The sequence below is a fragment of the Pithys albifrons genome, chromosome 3 (assembly GCF_047495875.1).
Source record: "Pithys albifrons albifrons isolate INPA30051 chromosome 3, PitAlb_v1, whole genome shotgun sequence".
Lineage (NCBI taxonomy): Eukaryota > Metazoa > Chordata > Aves > Passeriformes > Thamnophilidae > Pithys > Pithys albifrons.
The window spans coordinates 2,819,186-2,842,333 of NC_092460.1; the positions used below are offsets into that span (position 1 = coordinate 2,819,186).

Genomic DNA, 23,148 nt, shown 5'->3' on the forward strand with positions numbered 1-23,148 from the left:
ACTAAAAGTCTTTCTCTTGAGTTCAACGGGCTTTGAGTTGGGACAGATAATTCCTTTTATTTAAATTTCCCTTTTCTGTAAAAAGCAGCCCAGGACATTCCAAATAATACATTTTACAACACCCTCTGTAATGCAGACGAGTGCAAAAAGTAAACAAATAGTTTTTATTTCATTGAAAATGTGGTTTGTTTGTTTTTTCTTAAACAGGTTACACTGAAGAACAGAAGAGAAAAAATATCCATATCATGAGAAACTCTTTTCTCCTCCCAGTCAGAACAGCTCAGCAGAGCCTTCCATGTTCCACAGATCCCTCCTCCAAATCCCAAATCATGTTTGGCCCCTCACCATTTAATTAATGCATCTTCATTTATCCAGTCAATTCAAAACTTATCTTAAAAAATTCATGTTGTATTGATAATTAATGTTTCCTTCCCCAGCCCCAGTGTTGTTCTTTACCAGGAATGTTGGTCATGGTGAAGTGTTAAGATAAAATCTACATGTTTTATTGTTAAAAAAGCATCAAGGAAAAGGGTTGACAAGAACAGAACTCAATAACAGGATCCCAGATGTCAATATATGATTTATCCTTTGGGATGATTTTATTTCTCCAGAGCTTAAACCTGCAGAAATACAAGCAGACAGAGGTATATCTGTGTCAAAAATTAGTTTTTATTTTGCATCCTAACACAACCATTGTTCTATTTTCAAAAGGCAACATTAACCACAAATATTATATTCATTTATATATTAAGTTGTAGCAGCAATGCCATGGAGGAAGGTTTTGAATTACCTTCCCACCCTTCCTGTGAACACCAACTTTAGGAAGGCCTTGTCTATTTTGTTCCAAAAGTAACTATTATAAATATATATATATATTTATTATGTAAAAATGCTCCAGTTGTGATGAAGAACAAGATATTTCTAAAGGCAGGACCCTCACTCTGTGCCAGCAGCAACTCCAGAGCACGTTTAGAGCCCCATTCTCTGTGAGAGCTTCAGCTCTGACTTTTCCAAGAGATCTCCTCTCTGTGCCCTCCCCTGAGCTCCACAGGCAAGGGGAGATGGAGCCTGGCCCAGTTCAGCAAGTGGGACCAGTTTGTCCCTGTGTGGGTGTGACCAAAGCTGGGCATTCTAAACCCTCCATTCATTGCCCAGCAACTGTTCCCAATGGCCCATTGGCAGCAGCTGCCCAGGGCACAGCTGAGCCCTCAGGCTGGGAGCTGGCTGGGAAAGAAACCTGGCAGAGGAGCTGGGAGAACTGCCCTGCAGGGACTCCTTGGCACCTCCACACCCACCTGAGGGCTCAGCTCTGCTCAGGGGCCAGCAACCATTCCAAAATCCCCCCTGACTTTATCCCAGAGTCAGATCCCCCAGTGTGGAACTCCCTGCCCTGGGGGAGGCACTGGGGGCTCCCACCCAAACCTGAGGGGAGAGAATCTGGGGCTTTGGGACTTCTGGGACCACTCATGGGATGCTGTGCTGGTTCAAGGGCAAACCAGCAGGGGAAATGAACTCACCATGAGAGGGATTATAAGTCAGAGCTAAAATTTAATAATAATATTACAATAAAAACACTGACACAAGAGGCAAATTGTTTTCAACTCACAAAACCCCAGCAGTATAACCCAGTGTCCTGGGGCACAAACCCAAGGGGGTTTGTTTGCCCTTGTGCTGAGACCCCTGTGGCTCCCCCAAGTCCAGAGCAAAAGGAAATGAAAACCCTGTTGGTGCAGGCGAGGGCTGTGGTCTGGGCAGAGCGGTGATCTCCTCCTGTTGAGGTCCTGCTGCTGCTCTGGATCTGACAAGAAGTTACCAAAGTCTTCTTACCCACCACTTATGTACCCTCAGGGAGCACTCAGTCCCTCCCCCAGGGCTGGGACTCACACAATGGGTGATTAACTCTGGGAGCCAGGGGGTGTTGAGCTGTTGATGGCCCATTGGCAGCTCCGCCCCCCCTCAGGCTGGGTGTGAAGGGATAATGAACTCCCTGTGCAGCTGCTGCCAATGGCCCATTGTCCTTGGGGAATGAATAGAGGGGGTAGAATACACAGCTTTGATCACCCCCACACAGGGTTAGCTGGTCCCTCCTGCTCAACTAGGACAGATGCAGAGGAGGAGCAGACCCTGGCCAGAAGGAGCCCACCACTCTGGCCCAGACTGTGCCATCATCTGCACCAACAGGTTTGTCCCTTCCTTTCCCTTTGGGGGAACCACGTGGGGCTCAGCACAGGGGCCACCAAACCCCCCTGTGTTTGTGCCCCAGGGGGTGGGTTACACTGCTGGGGTTGGGGGTTAAAGCCAATTTCTCTTTGTGCCATTGCATCTATTGTAATATTGTTATTAATTTGTAACTCTGATTTATAATCTCTTTGTGTTGGGCTCATTTCTCCTGCAGCTTTACCTCTAAACCACTCTCAAAACAAGATGTACAAAAGAATTTCTCCTCTGATGCATCCCAGATCCCTCTCCACGTGTGCCCAGCACTGCAGAGCCCCACAGGGAGGACACCTCTGGCACTGGCAGGGCTGGGAATCTGTTGTGCTTCGAGGCACAGATTTCTGATTATGCAACAACATTCAGAGGGGAGGAAAAAAAAAAATCTCTCACTCACTTGATATTTTTGGAATCCTGATCTCCTCACTGCTGCTGCCGTCGCCACCGTCGCTGACTGTTCGGATCTCGATGAGATAATCTCCCTCAAACGGGACCAGGAGTTCAGCTGAAGTGTTGTTTGTCTCCAGGATATGTGCTTTGCTCTGTCTGTTTTGTCTATACAAAATCTGGGGAGAAATGGAGTGGAAAACAAGAGTTATTTCATTGATTAATTTATTTTTCAGTTTTAATGTTGAGGTGTTTTTGTTTTTTTTTAATCTGGAGAGATTTTTCTCTCATGTCCCAAAGTCTTCAGAGCACTGTCAGCACTCTGAAGAGTATTAGAAGCAGTTTAAAACATGGAAATACATAAACATGGAAATAAACATGGAAATAGATAAATTCTGCAGGATTTTGGGATGGATACCACAGAAGGCATTTCATAGACTCCTGTAGAATCATGGAATGGTTGGGATTAGAAGGGATCTTAAGGATCACCCCCCCTGCCATGGGCAGGGACATCTCCCACCAGCTCAGGTTGCTCCAAACCCTGTCCAACCTGGCCTTGGACATTCCAGGGATGGGATATCCACGATTTCTCTCTATGTCTGCTCAGAAGAACCTTGGTTAGGAAATCCTTATCCAACACACTTGTGCTCCTCTGTAACCACGGAAGTTGGACACAACTTTAAACAAAGGCTTCACTCTGTAACACCTTTTCTACCCAGAACTCCTCTGACACTTCAAGAACTGCATTTTTAGGTGGATTTTTTTTTCTTAATTTTACCTGGTTTTGGTGAGAATCCATAATGAGCTGGAAATATTCACATGGACTTCTGCATAAAACTGCCAAAAGCTCATGAAAACCTGGGGCAACTGCACAGTTATTAAAGGCCTGAAGAAAGGACAGAAAGGTGGGTGGTGACATCTGGATCTCCACATTTCTACAGCTAAATGTGGTTGTTGTCCTTAGTCTTTGTTCTAATGACTCCTTGGCCAAGGAGCAGAGCAGTCTGGGGAGTCTCCACAGGATCCTACACCAGGACCAGCCTTTCTCCTCCAAGAAGAGTTTCCTCCTTGCCAACCAAATCCTGCCAGTTTAACTCCTTTCTCTTGACAATCTTGTGACATGTTTATGCTGAGAAGGGCAACTGAAGAGCAAAGCAGGAGGAGAAAGAGGGATCAGAGAAGAAATACCACACCAAAAGGTGGGAGATGACTGGAGCCAGGAAACAGGGAGGTTCAACACAAGGGAAAACAGCTTAGTTGTCTAGTTTTGTGTCTTCCCCCACTGTGTTGAGCTACTCAAACACACCACTGAGGTGGCAAAGATCTCAAGGCTGAGGGGTTTGTGTCCCTTTCCTCCCCAGACATAAATAACTGTGCAGACACTCAAGTGCCTGGCAAACATAATAAGGAGCTTGATCCTGAGCATCTTTCCTCATGGATTCCCTCTCCACCTCCATTTTTACAGCCCTTCAGGAGCAAAAGAATTCTTTCCATGAGTTTGCAGATCCAGGAAGTTTGCCACTGCAAACAAACTTTAATATATATTTTTTATTTCCTTTAAAAATAGATTTATGGGGGTGCTCTCTGGTTTATTAACATGGATCTTTGTGTGAGCATCTTCCAACCTCTTTTCAAAGGTACATTTATAAATTGCCAGAGAGAGAAGGTTTAAATGTGTTTTATAACTGCCTTTAATGCTGAACAGACTGTTCTCTATTTCTTAAATGCAAGTGTGAAACTCCTTCCTTGGAGATGTGAAAGCAAATTTAGGTGAGTAAAGACTACAAGGGAAAGGGGACAAGAGAAATGTAGTGCTGGGGACAGAAAATCCCTGTGTTGGGATAAAGAGATCTGCTCTGAATGAATATTTGTCCAAACATCAGCCAAGCACCCAACAACTCCAGAAAAGTCAGATTTCCAGGTGATGAACACACACTTTACACCAAATCTGTGTTTGCACCTCTGGTATAAACAACTCCTCTAATTAATGAGCTGAGGAAATGACTTACTTTGTAGCCCAACACCTCGGATTCGTTCTCCATTGTTTTCACGTGTTCCCAGTTGAGGCAGATCCTGGAGTTTGCCAACTTCCAGGCAATGTTGCCCGGGGGTTGGCTCGGGGCTTGGAAAGGAAAAGAGGAGCATCATCACAAGGTACTCAAGGGAATGTTCATTTACTGGGGTGGTTGAACGTGGGAATAGCAAATACTTGGGGGGATTGAAACCTAAAAGAGCAAAAGCCCCACTTGGCAGCCCATCATCACTCTCCTTCTGGAAGGCAGGAGGGCTCAGCAGAGGGATCTGGGTAGGCTTGAGAGATGGGCTGATTGCAATGGGATGGAGTTCAACAAGGCCAAGTGCAGGTCCTGTCCTTTGGCCACCCCAACCCCCTGCAGCGCTCCAGGCTGGGCACAGAGTGGCTGGAGAGCAGCCAGGCAGAGGGACCTGGGGGGACTGAGGGACAGGAAGCTCAACAGGAGCCACCGGTGTGCCCAGGTGGCCAAGAAGGCCAAGGGGATCCTGGCCTGGATCCAAACTAGCGTGGCCAGCAGGCCCAGGGCAGTGACCCTTCCCCTGGACTCTGCCTTGGGGAGGCCACACCTTGAGTGTTGTGTTCAGTTCTGGGCCCCTCAGTTCAGAAAGGACATTGAGGGGCTGGAGCAGGGCCAGAGAAGAGCAACGAGGCTGGAGAAGGGACTGGAGCACAAGTGCTGTGGGGAGAGGCTGAGGGAGCTGGGGGTGTTCAGCCTGGAGAAGAGGAGGCTCAGAGGTGACCTCAGCACTGTCTGGAACTGCCTGAAGGGAAGTTCTGGCCAGGTGGGGGTTGGTCTCTTCTCCCAGGCACTCAGCAATAGGACAAGGGGGCACGATGGGCTCAAGCTCTGCCAGGGGAAATTGAAGTTGGAGAGCAGAAAAAATTCTTTGCAGAGAGAGTGCTCAGGGATTGGAATGGGCTGCCCAGAGAGGGGGTGGATTCCCCATCCCTGGAGGTTTTTAAACTGAGCTTGGCCGTGGCACTGAGTGCCATGATCTGGTAAAGGGTCTGGAGTTGGACCAAGGGTTGGACTCGATGATCTCTGAGGTCTTTTCCAACCCAATCAATTCTATGATTCTATGATTCCTCTTAGTCAGAGCAAAGATCTATTCACAGCACAGAACCTCTTGCTGTGAGAGCTCATTTTCAAAATTAGGAACAGCCTGAAGGTGTCTGACAGTTCAAGTTATGTTGGATGGATTTTGGTGCAGTAAAATGTTGCTCCTTTCTGTATTTCAATGCACTGGATGGATCTCAGAAAAGCTGAACCCAAGACAAGATTCTCATCAGTCAGGAGGCCACAAAGAGCTGCACATTAAAGTCTCCACATGATCCACCAGGAAACATTGTAGGCTTTTATAAAGTCTCAGCACAACTGGCTGAGAGGAGCTTTTCAAAGGCTTTGTGTGTCCAAGAGACAGGACTTGGCAAGTTTGTCTACAAGTGACTGAAAGGACTCCTGTGTGAACATGGGAGGTGGGAACTGTCTTTGAACTGCAGCTCAGGTTTTGGACAACATTCTCTCCAGGACCTGCCAGGGAGGAGGAAGCACTGGGAAGGTTCCAGAAAATAAAGATTTGGACAGAATTAGAGTATCCCAGACCTGACTTTAACATGCTCAACTTCTGGGATTCTTCTCTTCTCCCTACAGTTCCTATAGCTGATTATTAATGGATGTAAAGTAGAAAATACTGTTTATTTGCCAACTTTCCATAATTTCTTTCATTTCCCATGGACATCAAATAAATTGGTGGGGGCTGATGTTTCATCTCTGTCTGCCTGATGATGGTGGAGAAGTTTAATCCATCCCACTGGTTGGGAAGGAAGGTGTCAGTGGAGCTCCCAGGTGGATGTCCTTCCATCAGCCACACTGCCAACATTTATTTTCTTTTTGAAGGCATTTATATACATTCCCACACACCAAACTGCAAATTTGAAACCTCTGTGTTGGTTTCAGCAAATGTTTGAGATAAGGAATTGCATAACAAAACAATCACAAGAGGCAAAGGATATCAAATACTTCATTGGGCCACTCTGAGAAGTCTTGAAATCACTCAAAAATGGGTGAATATTGATTTGTTCAAAGCTCTTTAGAACAGAAATTTAAAGGCATCTTAATTCATGGACTTTGGGATAAAAAACCAACCCAGGAGGATTTTCAAAACAAAATTATCTGGGTTTTTTTTCAGCCAGGAATCAGAATAAGTGGTAAGAGCATTTCTCCAGATCCATGAGAATATCCTCCAACAAAACCACAGCAACAGGTCTGAGACTGGCAGATCATTTCCTCAATTAATTTCTTGTAATCAACATCATCAAGAATAATAGAAGTCTCAAGTATCTGCTGAAGTTTATTAAGTTAATGAAGTTCCTCTCGTGGTTTAGGCAACACTTGGCTTTGTTGCTGTACTGAGCTGTTTATCCAGGCAAAGTAATTCTGATATCTATATTATAGACAGATGGCAAAAATATGTGTATTTATTTGTAAAGCAAAAGGGAAAGCAAAGAATTGCTGAACTCCATAACAGAAAGAGGCAGAGCAGCTCCTAAAGGAACCTTCTCATGGAAGGAAGAAACCAACTCCTCTTCCCTAAGTAGTTTTAACTTAAACCAGGATGTCAACTTAGACCTTAAATTGATCTTAGATAAATATCTTTCAATCAGAATTGCACCTCTTGGGCAGAAGGACCATTCTGGCTTTGCTCAGTCCCTGCACTAATGGGCTGCAGAGTCTGTTGGAATCCTGGAGGCTGAGCAGGAACATCCAGGATTGATCCACGTTGGAGCTGCAGCTCCTGCTGCAGGTACACATTGTTTGCCTTCTCCTGACATATTCTCTCTGCTCATATTGAAAGGGTTTGCATCTTGCAGAGACAGAGCTTGAAAATCTAATCTCTATATTTAAATATTAAAAAGGTTATTTTGACTTTAATTTTTAAATGAACCATTAGCACAGCCCTGAATTTGACAAGATAAAGTCGCTGTAAAACAAAAGCAAATTTATTCCTTCTGTGTCTTGTCACTCGAGTGTCTTGTCTTTAACTTGTCTTTCATATGCACAGAGAAAGAGAGAGAAAAAATTCCAGAGATGAGAAATGGACTGTGAGAAGAGTCATAAAATGATAGAATGGTTTGGGTTGGAAAGGAACTTAAAGATCATCTCATCCCACCCCCTGCCAGGGACAGGGACACCTCCCACCAGCCCAGGTTGCTCCAAGCTGGCCTTGGACACTTCCAGGGATGTGTCCTCTTTGAGTCCTTAAGAAATATCTTCTCTGGCTTCATTTTGGTTTTGTTATTTGCATTCAATGTGTTTTTGTGGTAATTAAAAGTTAATTAATTTTACAAGTTGTTTCCTGTCCTGCCCTTGGAGTTATAACATAGAATCATAGAATCACAGAATTATAGAATGGATTGGGTTGGAAAAGACCTCCAAGATCATCGAGTCCAACCCTTGGTCCAACTCCAGTCCCTTTACCACATCATGGCACTCAGTGCCACGGCCAAGCTCAGCTGAAAAACCTCCAGGGATGGGGAATCCACCCCCTCTCTGGGCAGCCCATTCCAATCCCTGAGCACTCTCTCTGCAAAGAATTTTTTTCTCATCTCCAACTTCAATTTCCCCTGGCAGAGCTTGAGCCCATCGTGCCCCCTTGTCCTATTGCTGAGTGCCTGGGAGAAGAGACCAACCCCCAACTGGCCAGAACTTCCCTTCAGGCAGTTCCAGACAGTGCTGAGGTCACCTCTGAGCCTCCTCTTCTCCAGGCTGAACACCCCCAGCTCCCTCAGCCTCTCCCCACAGCACTTGTGCTCCAGTCCCTTCTCCAGCCTCGTTGCTCTTCTCTGGCCCCGCTCCAGCCCCTCAATGTCCTTTCTGAACTGAGGGGCCCAGAACTGAACATGGAACAGCACAGGGACAAGAAGAAAATTGGTGAAAGATGGGAGAAATATTTCCCTTTTATGCAAAAGGGCTGATCAATATTTTACTGGGCAAATATAACCCAAGGGGAAAAAACCCCAACATTTGATTTTGCTTCTGCAGTTGCAGAAAAATTAAAAAAATAATGACTAAATAGCATTTATATGAATGTATTCCTTTCATGCACAGTTTAGAGGTCTCAAAAAATCTCTGTATTTGCAGCTTTCAACAATTTTCTTTAAAAAACCCAAACCGACACATCCTCACACCCAAATCTATTGTTTGACCCGTGAAACCTCCTTCCTTTATTGACTCTGCTTTGTTTGGAAATCCCCTGGAAACAAGAAACATTCCAAAGGAAACACAAATCCTTCCTAATGGAACCACAAGAGAAAACTCAGTCACAGATTTTGTGCCATAAAATCTGGGATCTGCTTTTCTTTGATCCTGAAACACTGAGCAGAGATGGGTCCCCACGAGCTGCAGTGCCATTGCCACCCTTGGCAGTTGGTGCCACCTCTTGCCCAAAGGGAATACTCACGGGATTTTTTGGTGGTGACATTCACTGGGGGGCTGGAGGGCCCTGGCCCTGCAGTGTTGTAAGCTCGGACTGTGGCAAAGTACACGGTGTTGGCTCTCAATCCTGTGATGTTTTTGGCTGTCACATTCCCACTGACTCGGACTTTCCCGGCTGTGCTTTCCTTGGGATCGTCTGTCCAGTATAAAACCTGGAAAGCAGGACAAAGAACAGGCAACTTGTTGTCTCCCAGCAATTAGAGAGGCTGACAGGGAAGATTTCAAGGGATTTTCTGTGCTCAAAACTAGCAGGATATAGAACCAAGACTGAATAATTATGGAGAAGGAATAAAACTTCAGAGAATTTAATCCTAATCAGACATTGGAATGGGCCACCCAGAGAGGGGCAATAAAGCTTCAGTGAATGAATCCTTATCAAACATTGGGATGGGCCACCCAGAGAGGGGCAATAAAGCTTCAGTGAATGAATCCTTATCAAACATTGGGATGGGCCACCCAGAGAGGGGCAATAAAGCTTCAGTGAATGAATCCTTATCAGACATTGGGATGGGCCACCCAGAGAGGGGCAATAAAGCTTCAGTGAATGAATCCTTATCAGACATTGGGATGGGCCACCCAGAGAGGGGCAATAAAGCTTCAGTGAATGAATCCTTATCAAACATTGGGATGGGCCACCCAGAGAGGGGCAATAAAGCTTCAGTGAATGAATCCTTATCAGACATTGGGATGGGCCACCCAGAGAGGGGCAATAAAACTTCAGTGAATGAATCCTAATCAGGCATTGGGATGGGCCACCCAGAGAGGGGCAATAAAGCTTCAGTGAATGAATCCTAATCAGGCATTGGAATGGGCTGCCCAGAGAGGGGCAATAAAGCTTGAGTGAATGAATCCTAATCAGGCATTGGAATGGGCTGCCCAGAGAGGGGGCGGATTCCCCATCCCTGGAAGTGTTTAAGGTGAGACTGGATGTGGCACTGAGTGACGTGATCTGGGAATCACAGTGGTGTTGGATCAAGGGTTGGACTTGATGATCTCAGAGGTCTCTTCCAATCCAGTTGATTCTGTGATTTGATGGTTCTAATTAAGGAAGTTCTGGGCTGCGAATGCTCCCAATTATCTCAGGTGAGATGCTGCTAACGAGAGAAGAGCCCCACTGCCCACTGACTTGATGAAAGGCCCAGAATGCACTCATGGGCAGGAAGGGGGCACATGTGAGGGGTGGCACAGGGCCAGGCTCACCTCATAGCCCAGCACTCTGCCCGTGTGCCGGTTCCATGCCAGGGGTTGCCAGGACAGCTCCACCTCCGCCGCCGACACGCTCAGCGCTGACACCACCACGGGGGCCACCTTGGGCTCTGCAACATGGGCACAACACAGCTGGGGGCACGTTGGGGGGATTAGAGGGAGGGGGAGAGGCAGGAAAAGTCAGGGGGAGCAGCAGGCAGGGGCTCAGGAGACCTGGTGGGATTGCTGCTTTGGGACGTTGGCAAAGCTGGTTGTAAAGCTGGTCTGTACCCCTGTGCTGGAACAGCTTTTCAGAGAGCAGCTGCAATGAGTGGTTTGAAATGCTGGACCCTCTGAGAGCAACACCTTTAGATGTCCCCTGATTTTCCCAGCACACTCAGCAGGAGCACCTTGGGGACAAATCATTGCAACACGCCCCCTACTGAAAATGATTCTGAAAACTCTCCCCTTTTTTTATTTACTTCCATTTCCCATCTTTTGCCTCATGTCTCCTGTCGACATTCAACAGTCAGGTTTGCAGAGGCTCCTCAACACCCCTGTGACGATCTGCCTGCTCAGATCTGGGACCTGTTGGTGCCACCCAACCATTCCCCACAAGAGCAACGTTACCATCTTCTCCTGAGTAGACGATGGATATGGGGCTCAGGGTCCCTTCCCCCTCGTTGTTGCAGACACCAACTTTCACTTCAAAGGGAGACAGAGGGCTGATGCTTTCATTTCTATAAACATATTTGCTTGATTCCACTGCAGCCACCACTGCCTTTGTCCAGGAGGCTGAGCCCAGAGGGCGGAACATGACGACGTAACCAAAACCTTCCCCGTTCTGGAGCTCCTCCGCCACTGGCTGTGGGGACAGGGGGAGGGACACTCAATAAAACTCTGCAATGATACACTGTTTTAATTGAATCTTCATTCTCTGCCTGTATTTTTGGGGTATTGATTTGGTTGACTGTGCCTTCGAGAAGATAATAATGTTTGCTCCATCAGTCAATGGGATATTGAAGCAAAAATCAAACTAATAAATCTATCGAGGCAATCAATTTCGAAACGAAAAGTCTGATCAGCTCCATTAAAGTTGTTCCCTTTCAGGCAGGAGGTTTGCAAAATTAACAGCATTTCGCTCAGTACAAGTTGTAGCTGATTCTTTTTTCCCCCAAAGGGGTGTAGGAATGCTAATTTTAAATAAATTATTTTAGAGGAAAAAAGAGAGTTGGGAAAGGAGCAAATGTATCCACAGAAATGTGTGTCATCCATATAATTGCCTGCACTTATGTATTTTTTTTTTTTTTTTAGCAAAGAGAAAGTCTCAAGTGCAGGAACATGTTCTTATTTAAGTTTTTAGAACAGAAACGTTGCTGCAAGTCAACATGGCAAAATTAATGTTTCTATTAATAAAACCTCATGTCAAGATTTGTAGGAATAGCTCAGACTGAACAGGCAATTAAATCAACGTCGTGTCCAGCATGAAGTTTATTGTTTGCATGGGATAAAAATAATTCCACGTTGGCTTCTCAAGGCAAGAGAACATTTCTGAAACAAAGCCAGGAGGAGGGAGGGATTCTCAGTCAAACTTCGTTATTTGAGATGCTTCCATCAAAGGGAGGGGCATGGAAAAGCTGGTCCGGGAAATGGTGCACAGGGAGAGAAGGACATGGGGGCAGAGCTCTGGCTCCAACACCTTCTCCTGCACAGAAACCCCTGGGAGCAGGAATGGTGTAAGAACATGAGAGAAAAACCAGCAGGAAGTAGCTCAGAACTTTTCAAAGCATTTGCTTTATTCATTTCTCCATTATTGCCTTCTAATTCTGACAATAACCCTTTCCTGGCAGATGCAACGTGTGTCTTTCCTTAAGTGTTTTACAAACATTATTCCCCATTATTCCTTTCCATCTCTTTTCCAGCTCTGAGAGAGTTAAATGTGAGGGATGACGGTGCACTGGGGATTTATAAGAGTTCCAGCTGCTTTCTAGAGCATTTAATTTGTTTTTGAGGCTTCTGTGACCTCAGATTTAATCAAGATGTTTAGTGAGTGCATCCCAGAAAGCTGAGAGTCGTGTTCAGCGTTGTTAGCTGGGCATAATTAGTATTTCTTCTGACTATTTTTCACTACACACTGTGGAGTCCAACGGGATAATTTGATTGAGATCTCTCAGGTTGGTTTTGATTTTCATGCTCTTCTGCTCCCAAAGAGTGGATCAGTAGAAGAGAAAATGGAACAAAAGAGTGAGAGATGCAAATAGAGGGGAACTTATTTCAGCAAAAATGAAGCTTCACTCTGTTTGCAGCATGGGGAGGGGAAAACATTGGCAGGGACATTGATCCAGAGGGGATTTTTATTATTTTAATCCAATTTTTTTCAGCTTGACCAAGTACCTGCCCCACCAGTGCCCGGGCTTTGCCAGAGACTCCATCCTCAAGCCTGTGGGTGCTGCTGGATGGCTGCAGAAAGGAAGGCTCCTTCCCACAACACTCCCTCTCCACTCTCTGGAATGACCTGTGCTCACCCTTTGCAACTTGTCTGGTATTAAATGTTTTCAAAAAACGTGTATTCTTTGCTCTCACTGGAGTGCTGGAGAATTAAAGGGCTCATCTCCTTTAACGCATAATAGGATCTGTCTTGTCAGCACAGCGTTCCAGAATGGCAAACATGTAAACAAAGGCAGCAGAAATGGAAATGCAGAAAATGGCCCAGCAGATTAGTGTGTTAAGCACCTCCTGTACAATGGAGATAAGAGGGTTATGCAGACTTCCCAACATCTTTACAACATGCCTCTGAAAGTGGTTATTTTTATAAATTGTTGGCTGTAACGTGGTGAACGCGCTGCATTCCTTACGGGCTGCTCTCCCTCCACATCCAAGGGGAAATCCAGGCTCAGCCAAAGCCACTGACCAAACCAGCCCCTGGATTTCCATCTCACCCAGGGATTCTCCCCCAGTAGATAGCTTAGGTTAATTGAGCTAATTACCTCCCATGTGATGACCAGCTCGGAGCGGGTCCCTCCTCCTCCGCCGACGTTCGTCGGTGCCACCACGGGAACTGGAGGGGAAAAGATGGTGGTGTTTGCAACTGGTTCCCCAAGGCTCAGAGTTGGGTCTGACCTGTTTGATATCCTCATGGATGGTCTGGACAAAGGGATGGAGTGCACCCTCAGCCAGTTCACAGATGGCACCGAGCTGGGTGGGAGTGTTGATCTGCTGGAGGGCAGGAAGGCTCTGCAGAGGGGTTGGGACAAGGCCAGTGGGTTGAGGTTCAATGAGTCCAAGTCCCAGGTACAGCTGTTGCATCACAACAACCCCATGGAGCACTCCAGGCTGGGGGAAGAGTGGCTGGAAAGCTGGGAAAGGTCCACACCTGGAGTGCTGTGTCCAGTGCTGGACAAAGGTTGGCCTGCAGGGTCCTAGAGGTCTTTCCAGCTGTGTGAGCAGAGCCTTTCCCAGCTCCCATAGAATCACAGAATCATAGAATGGATTGGGTTGGAAAAGACCTCCAAGATCATCAAGTCCAACCCTTGGGCCAACTCCAGTCCCTTTACAAGATCATGGCACTCAGTGCCACGGCCAAGCTCAGATGAAAAAATCTCCAGGGATGGGGAATCCACCCCCTCTCTGGGCAGCCCATTCCAATCCCTGAGCACTCTCTCTGCAAAGAATTTTTTCTGATCTCCAACTTCAATTTCCCCTGGCAGAGCTTGAGCCCATCGTGCCCCCTTGTCCTATTGCTGAGTGCCTGGGAGAAGAGACCAACCCCCACCTGGCCAGAACTTCCCTTCAGGCAGTTCCAGACAGTGCTGAGGTCACCTCTGAGCCTCCTCTTCTCCAGGCTGAACACCCCCAGCTCCCTCAGCCTCTCCCCACAGCACTTGTGCTCCAGTCCCTTCTCCAGCCTCGTTGCTCTTCTCAGTTGGATTGGAAGAGACCTCTGAGATCATCAAGTCCAACCCTTGATCCAACCCCACTGTGATCACCAGCCCAGGGCACTCTGTGCCCTGGGCTGGTGATCACAGTGGGGTTGGATCAAGACATGGTGGATTCTCTGTCCCTGGAGGTGTTTAAGGGGACACTCAGTGCCACATCCAGTCCCTTCTCCAGCCTCGTTGCTCTTCTCTGACCCCGCTCCAGCCCCTCAATGTCCTTTCTGACCTGAGGGGCCCAAAACTGAACACAACACTCAAGGTGTGGCCTCCCCAAGGCAGAGTCCAGGGGAAGGGTCACTGCCCTGGGCCTGCTGGCCACGCTAGTTTGGATCCAGGCCAGGATCCCCTTGGCCTTCTTGGCCACCTGGGCACACTGGTGGCTCCTGTTGAGCTTCCTGTCCCTCAGTCCCCCCAGGTCCCTCTGCCTGGCTGCTCTCCAGCCACTCTGTGTCCAGCCTGGAGCGCTGCAGGGGGTTGTTGTGGCCATGGAGCTGTCCCACCTGTGAGCAGGTAGAACAGGGATCCTACTGCATAACAGCCCCTTTGAAAGGAACTGAAATCGTGTTTACACGTTCTCAAGTTTCTAAGGCTGAAGCCACAGATGTATTTGATACATGAGTACCCTGGTTCAAAAAATTAATTAAAGAAGCTTGGAGCATCAAGGATCTGACATTATTATGCCTCATCAACTAATTGGCAAAATGCTGTTCCATTCAGGCTGTAGCTGCAACACTACTGATTTACTAATTATGCATTTGTTCGGTAAACATGTTGTTGGAGCAATATATTAATTTTTTTTAATTGGCTGAATGCTTTTATTTTTTTTTTTTTTTTTTAGGAAATTCAAAGCTCACACTTTGCTTTTCTCCTTTTCTCAAGACTGTAAGTGCTCAAAGGTTGGTTGATTCGAGCTTGATCTCCCCAGCACTGCCCCAGGGGTTTGGCACCAGAGGAACAGGGTTGGTGTCCGAGGCTGAAGGGGCTTCTCATCACTCAAGGGGCTCTTGCTGGAGGGGCAAAGAGAATATCAGCATGTCCTGCCTCTTGCTCTACTTCTCTTCTTTAAGATCCCTTCCAATCCAAGCCTTTCTATGATTCCCTGATGTCCAACAACATGTCCATCCCATTAGACTACAAACGTGGCCATTATTGAGGAACCAAGTTATGATAATAGATGGAATTTAGACAGACCAGCCTTGCTGTTATTGCAGAGTTTGATGTGGATCTACTTGCTCTTCCCTGGAAGTGTTCAGGCCCAGGTTGGGTGGAGCTCTGAGCAACCTGGGCCAGTGGGAGGTGTCCCTGACCATGGCAGGAGGTGGAACTGAGTGATCTTTAAGGTCCTTTCCAACCCAAACCATGCTATGATTCTATGATTTATGAGATCATGTTACTTTTCATCTGCTAGAGAAGAATAAAGAGAACCCTGGAGGCTGCACAGAAAGGACCCCTCCCTAAGACATTTGGGCTGGTACCATCTCCAAACCTTTGAGATTCCAAGATTGCTTTGTCAATCCCTTCATTCAGCTCTCACTGTCTGGAAACCTGATGTGTTGAGTCAGGGCTGAAGACAGGGGCAGAAATAGTTGGGATATTTGTACCTCTGGAGCTTTTTTCAGAGCTTTTGGCAAGTTTTGCCATATCTGCTTGTCCTTCCCATTCATCCACCCAGTGGGAATCCAGCTCCAGGGGTGGCAATAAAACCAGCAGCACTTTAAATTCACAGAACTTGAGGTCAACCCACTCTCCCTTCTAGATTCCACTTTCCATATATTCCAGATTCCACATATAATTTTTTATCTGATTCCATCCTCTCTAGAAATGCAGGAATTTCAGGATAATTCTGCTGTGCAGCCTTCAAAGTGAGTGCAAGTGCCAACAGTCTGGGCTCTTCTGGAGGGTTTTGTCACTCACAATCAATGTCTCTGTGCACATCAGAGGCAAATAATCTCAGGCTGACAAGAACTGCATTGAAATGGCAAAACAGACTTCCAAGCCTTGTGTTTCCCTGTTTCATGAACCAACTGATGCTCAATTAGCTCGTGTGTTAAACGTGTTCAGGGTTTCATTTGCATGGGAAAAATTTTGTCCTGCTGCTCAGTGGAGCCTCAACTGGGTCAGAGTTGAGAAACAGATGAAAATTTCCAGCTGGATGCACCAACAGAGGCTCAATTAATTCCCAGCTACATTTTAATGAAATGAGCAGTGGCTCATTTGCATCCACAAATCTACTAATGCTCAGATTTCAGCTGGCAAAATAGTTATTAGACAGGGAAGCTCCAGCTCACCTTTTCTGGGCAGTTGTTTGCTGCCCACACTGCTCAGTTTCCTGTTCTGATTCAAAAATTAACATCATTGCACAGCAGTGTTTTGATACAGAATTCTCTACAGCACTGAAGGGGTTAAACAACTAAAACCCGAAGTGAGACTTTCTCTTCCTTTTGTTAAGCTTCAGACAGGGTTACACCGTAAGGAAATAACATTCTTTTTGTTATTGCCATGATAAATAACACTAATTTTATTGTTTCTTTCTCTTTGTAGCCCTGCTCTTGTGACTCTCTCTAATAAAAATATAAATAAATTTAAAAGAGCTTTAAAAGATGAAAGCTTTTACTGACTTCAGAGCTGGTTTGGAACAGCAGGTTTTACAAAGCCCTTGGTAACAGCAAGAACAACCTTCTCAAGACTCGTTTTGGCTTCATGATCAATCATGTAATGGAGATCTGTGATCATGTGCTGGGAAATATAGAAAATCTGTCCCCTCTGGAAGGTGGACACGATGGTTTTTAAGGTCTCTTCCAACCCAAACCATTCTATGACTCTGCTTGGAGAACAAATAGATCCCCATTTCTGAGAAAAGTGCATTTTCTCCTGTACAGTGTCCAGTGCTGTATTTGGAATCTTGTCCTGAAGTGCAGCTTTCCAAACTTCAGGGCTTGGCAAATGAGTGAAACAGAGAAGGGACAGTGGATTGTAAAAGCTGTTTCCACTTGACTACTTTAAATGCCACAAATGCTGATTTTAGAGGTGGGAGAGAGTTGATGAGCAGAGGGCTGAGAGAAATATAAAATAGGGCAAAGGTTTGGGCTCCAAATTAATTGTCCCTAAGTGAGCAGGTCAGAGGACTGACAGTGTCAGTCACCCCAGAGGGAATCTGCTTCCCATGAGGTTCCAAGCCCCAGAAGAGAAATGTGGAGAGGTTGGACAGACAGATGGTAGAGATCCCACCCTGTTTGGGTGCTGGAATTTATTTCCTCCAGTTAAAGGCAATGTCCTGTTCCTCCTGATGCTCAGATATCCAACACCTCTGCAGCAAATGCCTGGGTTGGGACATGCCCCAGAGCTGGTGTTATCCTTTCAGGTCCCTGAGCAGGGTGGAAACTCCGTTTTAATTGGAAGGAAAGAAATGTTGCTCTCCAATCGCTCGAGTAAAAGGTTGTGTTCAGATTATGGATTATGTGTGTCCTAATATGGATTAGGTGTAATTTGGGACATATCAAAGTGGGGGAGAATGGGCCACCTCCAGCCTTTATCACAGAATCACAGAATGGTTTAGATTGGAGGGACTTTAAAGTCCACCCAGTGCCACCCCTGCCATGGGCAGGGACACCTCCCACCAGCCCAGGGTGCTCCAAGCCCTGTCCAACCTGGCCTGGGACACTCCAAGGGATGGGGTTAAATCACAGAATCATAGAATGGCTTGGGTTGGAAGGACCTTAAAGCCCACCCAGTGCCACCCCTGCCACGGGCAGGGACACCTCCCACCAGCCCAGGGTGCTCCAAGCCCTGTCCAGTCTGGCCTGGGACACTCCAAGGGATGGGGTTAAATCACAGAATCATAGAATGGCTTGGGTTGGAAGGACCTTAAAGTCCACCCAGTGCCACCCCTGCCATGGGCAGGGACACCTCCCACCAGCCCAGGGTGCTCCAAACCCTGTCCAACCTGGCCTGGGACACTCCAAGGGATGGGGTTAAATCACAGAATCATAGAATGGCTTGGGTTGGAAGGACCTTAAAGCCCACCCAGTGCCACCCCTGCCACGGGCAGGGACACCTCCCACCAGCCCAGGGTGCTCCAAGCCCTGTCCAATCTGGCCTGGGACACTCCAAGGGATGGGGTTAAATCACAGAATCATAGAATGGCTTGGGTTGGAAGGACCTTAAAGCCCACCCAGTGCCACCCCTGCCGTGGGCAGGGACACCTCCCACCAGCCCAGGGTGCTCCAAGCCCCATCCAGTGGTCTAGGGGAAGGTTCCCTGCTCATAGTAAATTGAGTGGTATCCCTGCAGGTGTGAGTGTTCCTGCTGCAGTGAAATTCCCACTCCTGGGACCTGCCCCCTGGGTGGCAAAACCTGCCAGAGAGCAGGGCCTTACCTGCTGCTTTGGTTCTCAGCAGAGCTGAGGGTCTGCTGGGCTCCCCAATCCCGACACCGTTGCTGGCGACCACCCGGAACTCGTACTCAACCCAAGGGCTTAAATCCACCACTGTGGCTTTGTGAGTCCTGCCATTAATGACTTCAGGAGCTAAAAACCAAACATGACAAGGCCAATGCATTTTTGAGGTACAAATTGATGGTACCTGGAGAAAAATTCCAGGCAGCTCCCAAGTTTCTCACCTGTGGAAACCGCCTGCCATCCCACGGAGAAGGGAGTCCTGGTCTGCACACTGTAGATCTGCACTGGGCTGTTATTATCTACTCCAGGTTTCCAGGACAACACAGCAGTAGTGCTAGAAACATGTTCAACTTTAACATCTTCTGGTGGACCTGGGGGGCCTGATATGATCAGCATTTTAAGATGAGGGTATTGGGAAGAGGAGGTTCACTGCTGGAAGGGGTTGGGCATCTCTTGCTTTCTCAGTCAGTGGGATTATTTATGAAGCTGCAGCTCCAGAAAAGCAGCAAAATCTCTAAATGATGGTTCCATATCTGTATTACATTTTTATAAGGAATGAGAGCATGTGAGTCAGGAAAATTAATGCCTTTATGTTGCTGGCATGGAAAGCACAAGCAAAGGAATGTTGGGGGCTTTTTTTGGCTGACAAAGGAAGTTCCCAACGTGTCTGTGGTGGAACCATCCACCATTTTCAGCCTTCTTATGGAGTTTGAGCTGAGGTTTAGCAAGAATGCAGGATGGGGCACTACACAGGTTTCTGATTTCTCTGAGGGTTTAGATGACCTACCCCATCCCATTTCTCTCCCTGCTGACATGAAAAAGCTGAGTTAGGTGCCCACAGGAAATATTTTTTCCCATCATCTCCAAATAGGGGAAAGAAATGAGGTGTCTTGATCTTCCCAACCTGCACAACAACCCAGAGATGCCACAAGGAAGTGAAATTAGGGGACCATATTGACCTGTGGCCAGAAAATTTGCCACCCAAAGAGACCATGCACATGGCTTGGGTGACCACCAGGACCCCACTGGCCACAATCTCAATCTATTTGGGGCCAAGAGTACAAGATAAAAAGCTTTTCACTATTGACATGTTGAATTGATGTCCTAAGAATCAATTAAACAAAAATTTCAGATTCCCCCAGAAGATAAGTGTGTCTCCATGTCCCAGACATACCTCTCACAATTAGATCTGCTGCTGCTGATTGGCTGTCTAGAGTTGTTTGCACCATGCAAACATATTTCCCAGAATGATGGAGCTGAATATTTCTGATCATCAAATCCCCAGCAGATTCCTGGAGATACAAAAAAAAAACCCACAAAAAAACACAGACAAAAAAAGTAAACTAATCACTCACAACGTGCTTTCCATACTGGGCATCTTTATAAATTGCTCAATATTAATAAAAAATTCAGCTTTTAAATTAAAATATTCATAGCTCCCATCAGTTTCTTTCATGGGGACATTTTTATTATGGCTTCACAAATAACTCAAGAGCCTTTATGAAATTTAGGGAAGAGAAATGAATGGTTGCAGCCCTTGTAAAGAAACAGGGATTTGCCAGGCATATAAAATAGGGATGGGAGAATTATGAGGAGTATTTGTGTGTCCCAAAGACCAAGGCAAAGAGTTTCATCCAAGACTTTGGGAAATTTACCCTTCCAATTCTTTCAAAGTGGTTTCTTCTTCCACTCAGGTCAATGCTGTGGCCATTGAAGGACCATGAGAAGAGCAAAGCCAGGGAGGGGTCGTGGGACACCTGGCAGGGCAGGACTATGCTCTCTCCAACTGTGGCATCCGTGTCAGAAGGAGGGATGGTAATTACAGTCCTCTCTGTGGAGACAAAATAAAGATCATTTTTATTAAAATGCTTATAAAAAATAGGAGATCCTGAAGGAGTTTTGTACCTTCAGTGAAATGATTTCAAATTGGCCCAAATGTCCCATAATAAAGGGAATTATTTCCACTACAGAGATGATTTCAGAACACTCTTGCCTGTGTGCAGCCCATTACTCTGGCAGTACCAACCTGTGTGCCCCTAAGGGTGAGCAGATGTCCAAGGCAACATTCTAAATGAGTCCTATTTTCCTTTGCAAAGCCCCTAATCAATAGTTATGATTTCAGCTCAAAAACTACAGACTTCATTAAGACTCTTCAAAACATCTTCAAGCTTAAAAATCTCTCCTGACCAGAAACTGCAGCAAAAGCCAAATTGCTGCTCATCTTCACTTGCTTTATTAAATCTGTATTAATGTTGGTGGGACTTCACTGCAAAACACTGCTTAGGTTAGAGCTTCAAAAATCCTTTCCCAAGCAGGAAAACTATTTTTTGGTCATTTTTAACCCATTACTCTGAGAAACAAACTCACAGCTTTTATTGAGGGAGTATTAACTCGCTGCAGGGGAAAGAAATAGGTTTATTTGGCTTCCCTTTTGTGGTGTGAGTGGCAGACAGATCAGAGATAACAACCACTTTGGTGCAAGCAATTCCCTTGGATAAAGGTTTTGTGTGGGGAAGTGTTAGGAAGTGGAGAGAATTTAGACACCTGTATAAGAGCAGAACCTCTTCAACAATATTCATGTGGTCTGGAAATAATGTGAGAGGAGGGGAAGGGAAAGTGCATGAGCTGTAATAGTTCAGTGCTCATCTTGGCTTAACTCTGTGGCAGAAATCATCCGATTCCAGGCTGGAAAGGACCTCAAAGGTCATCCAGTTGCACCCCTGGGAGACCTTCCATTAGACCAACCTGGCCTTGGACACTTCCAGGGATGGAGAAGCCACAGTTTCTCTGGGCAACCTGTGCCAGGGCCTGAGGATTTTGGTTTTACCAAAGGGTTGGTGCATGGTGGGGTTCCACCCCTTTGCTTTCAAACCCCTTTCAATCCCCCTGTCCCCATCACTGCAATCATTAATTAGTGTGTTAATGTAGGTGGAAACTTGCAGAGTTTCTCCCCAGGCTCTGAGCAGCTCTGGCCGAGTCACTGCTTGGCCATGGTGAAGTAAACAAGGTAGAAAGGTGCATTTTCCTCTAACTTTATAAAATAAGCTGAATCCTCCCAGTTTTGGTGATACACAGGGATGTATCAGAGACACACTTGGACTCATCAAGGGGAAGGCTGTGGATGTGTCTATCTGGACTTCAGCAAGGCCTTTGACACTGTCTCCCATAATATACTCCTGGAAAAGCTGGTAGCCCATGACCTGGACAAGTGTTCCCTCTCCTGGATTAAGAGCTGGCTGGAGGGTCGGGCCCAGAGAGTGCTGGTGAATGGAGCTGCATCCAGCTGGTGGCCGGTCACCAGTGGTGTCCCCCAGGGGTCTGTGCTGGGTCCAGTCCTGTTTAACATCTTTAGTGATGATTTAGATGAGGGGATTGAGTCCTTCAGCAGCAAATTTGCTGATGACACCAAGCTGGGAGGGAGTGTCGACCTGCTGGAAGGCAGGAGGGCTCTGCAGAGGGATCTGGAGAGACTGGAGAGATGGGCTGATTCCAATGGGATGGAGTTCAACAAGGCCAAGTGCAGGTCCTGCCCTTTGGCCACCCCAACCCCCTGCAGCGCTCCAGGCTGGGCACAGAGTGGCTGGAGAGCAGCCAGGCAGAGGGACCTGGGGGGACTGAGGGACAGGAAGCTCAACAGGAGCCAACAGCGTGCCCAGGTGGCCAAGAAGGCCAAGGGGATCCTGGCCTGGATCCAAACTAGCGTGGCCAGCAGGCCCAGGGCAGTGACCCTTCCCCTGGACTCTGCCTTGGGGAGGCCACACCTTGAGTGTTGTGTTCAGTTCTGGGCCCCTCAGTTCAGAAAGGACATTGAGGGGCTGGAGCGGGGCCAGAGAAGAGCAACAAGGCTGGAGAAGGGACTGGAGCACAAGTGCTGTGGGGAGAGGCTGAGGGAGCTGGGGGTGTTCAGCCTGGAGAAGAGGAGGCTCAGAGGTGACCTCAGCACTGTCTGGAACTGCCTGAAGGGAAGTTCTGGCCAGGTGGGGGTTGGTCTCTTCTCGCAGGCACTCAGCAATAGGACAAGGGGGCACGATGGGCTCAAGCTCTGCCAGGGGAAATTGAAGTTGGAGAGCAGAAGGAAATTCTTTGCAGAGAGAGTGCTCAGGGATTGGAATGGGCTGCCCAGAGAGGGGGTGGATTCCCCATCCCTGGAGGTTTTTCAGCTGAGCTTGGCCGTGGCACTGAGTGCCATGATCTGGTAAAGGGTCTGGAGTTGGACAAAGGGTTGGACTCGATGATCTTGGAGGTCTTTTCCAACCCAATCCATTCTATGATTCTAAGAAACATTTTCCAAGGAAAGTAAAGGAAATTCCTGTCTGATTTGTATTGTCATAGACAAATTAGGTTTGGTTTTTTCAGTATCAGAGAGAGTGTCAGAGGTTGCCTTTGTGAGTTGAAGCTCAGACTTCAACTGTCCTTCTGTAAATTATAGAGAGTTTGTGTGTGAGGGGTGTCCTTCAGTAGTGGTAGAAAAAATTAAATTCATTTTATTATGGTCTTATCT

At 46.9% G+C, this 23,148-nt stretch overlaps 1 protein-coding gene across 1 annotated transcript in view; it reads right to left on the reverse strand.

Annotated features, from left to right (window-relative positions):
* Nucleotides 1-268: 268 nt before the first annotated feature.
* Nucleotides 269-23,148, reverse strand: part of LOC139669196 (contactin-6-like) — a 112,037-nt gene continuing 89,157 nt past the window's right edge. The window contains exons 13-23 of the mRNA XM_071549644.1: nt 20,303-20,478; nt 19,822-19,939; nt 18,869-19,027; nt 18,627-18,776; nt 13,304-13,374; nt 10,947-11,181; nt 10,332-10,447; nt 9,097-9,283; nt 4,611-4,723; nt 2,612-2,780; nt 269-620 (exon numbers count right to left, since the gene is read on the reverse strand). Of these exons, the coding sequence (XP_071405745.1) occupies nt 520-620; nt 2,612-2,780; nt 4,611-4,723; nt 9,097-9,283; nt 10,332-10,447; nt 10,947-11,181; nt 13,304-13,374; nt 18,627-18,776; nt 18,869-19,027; nt 19,822-19,939; nt 20,303-20,478 (1,595 nt within the window). The 3' untranslated portion in view covers nt 269-519. The remainder of the gene's footprint in view (nt 621-2,611; nt 2,781-4,610; nt 4,724-9,096; nt 9,284-10,331; nt 10,448-10,946; nt 11,182-13,303; nt 13,375-18,626; nt 18,777-18,868; nt 19,028-19,821; nt 19,940-20,302; nt 20,479-23,148) is intronic.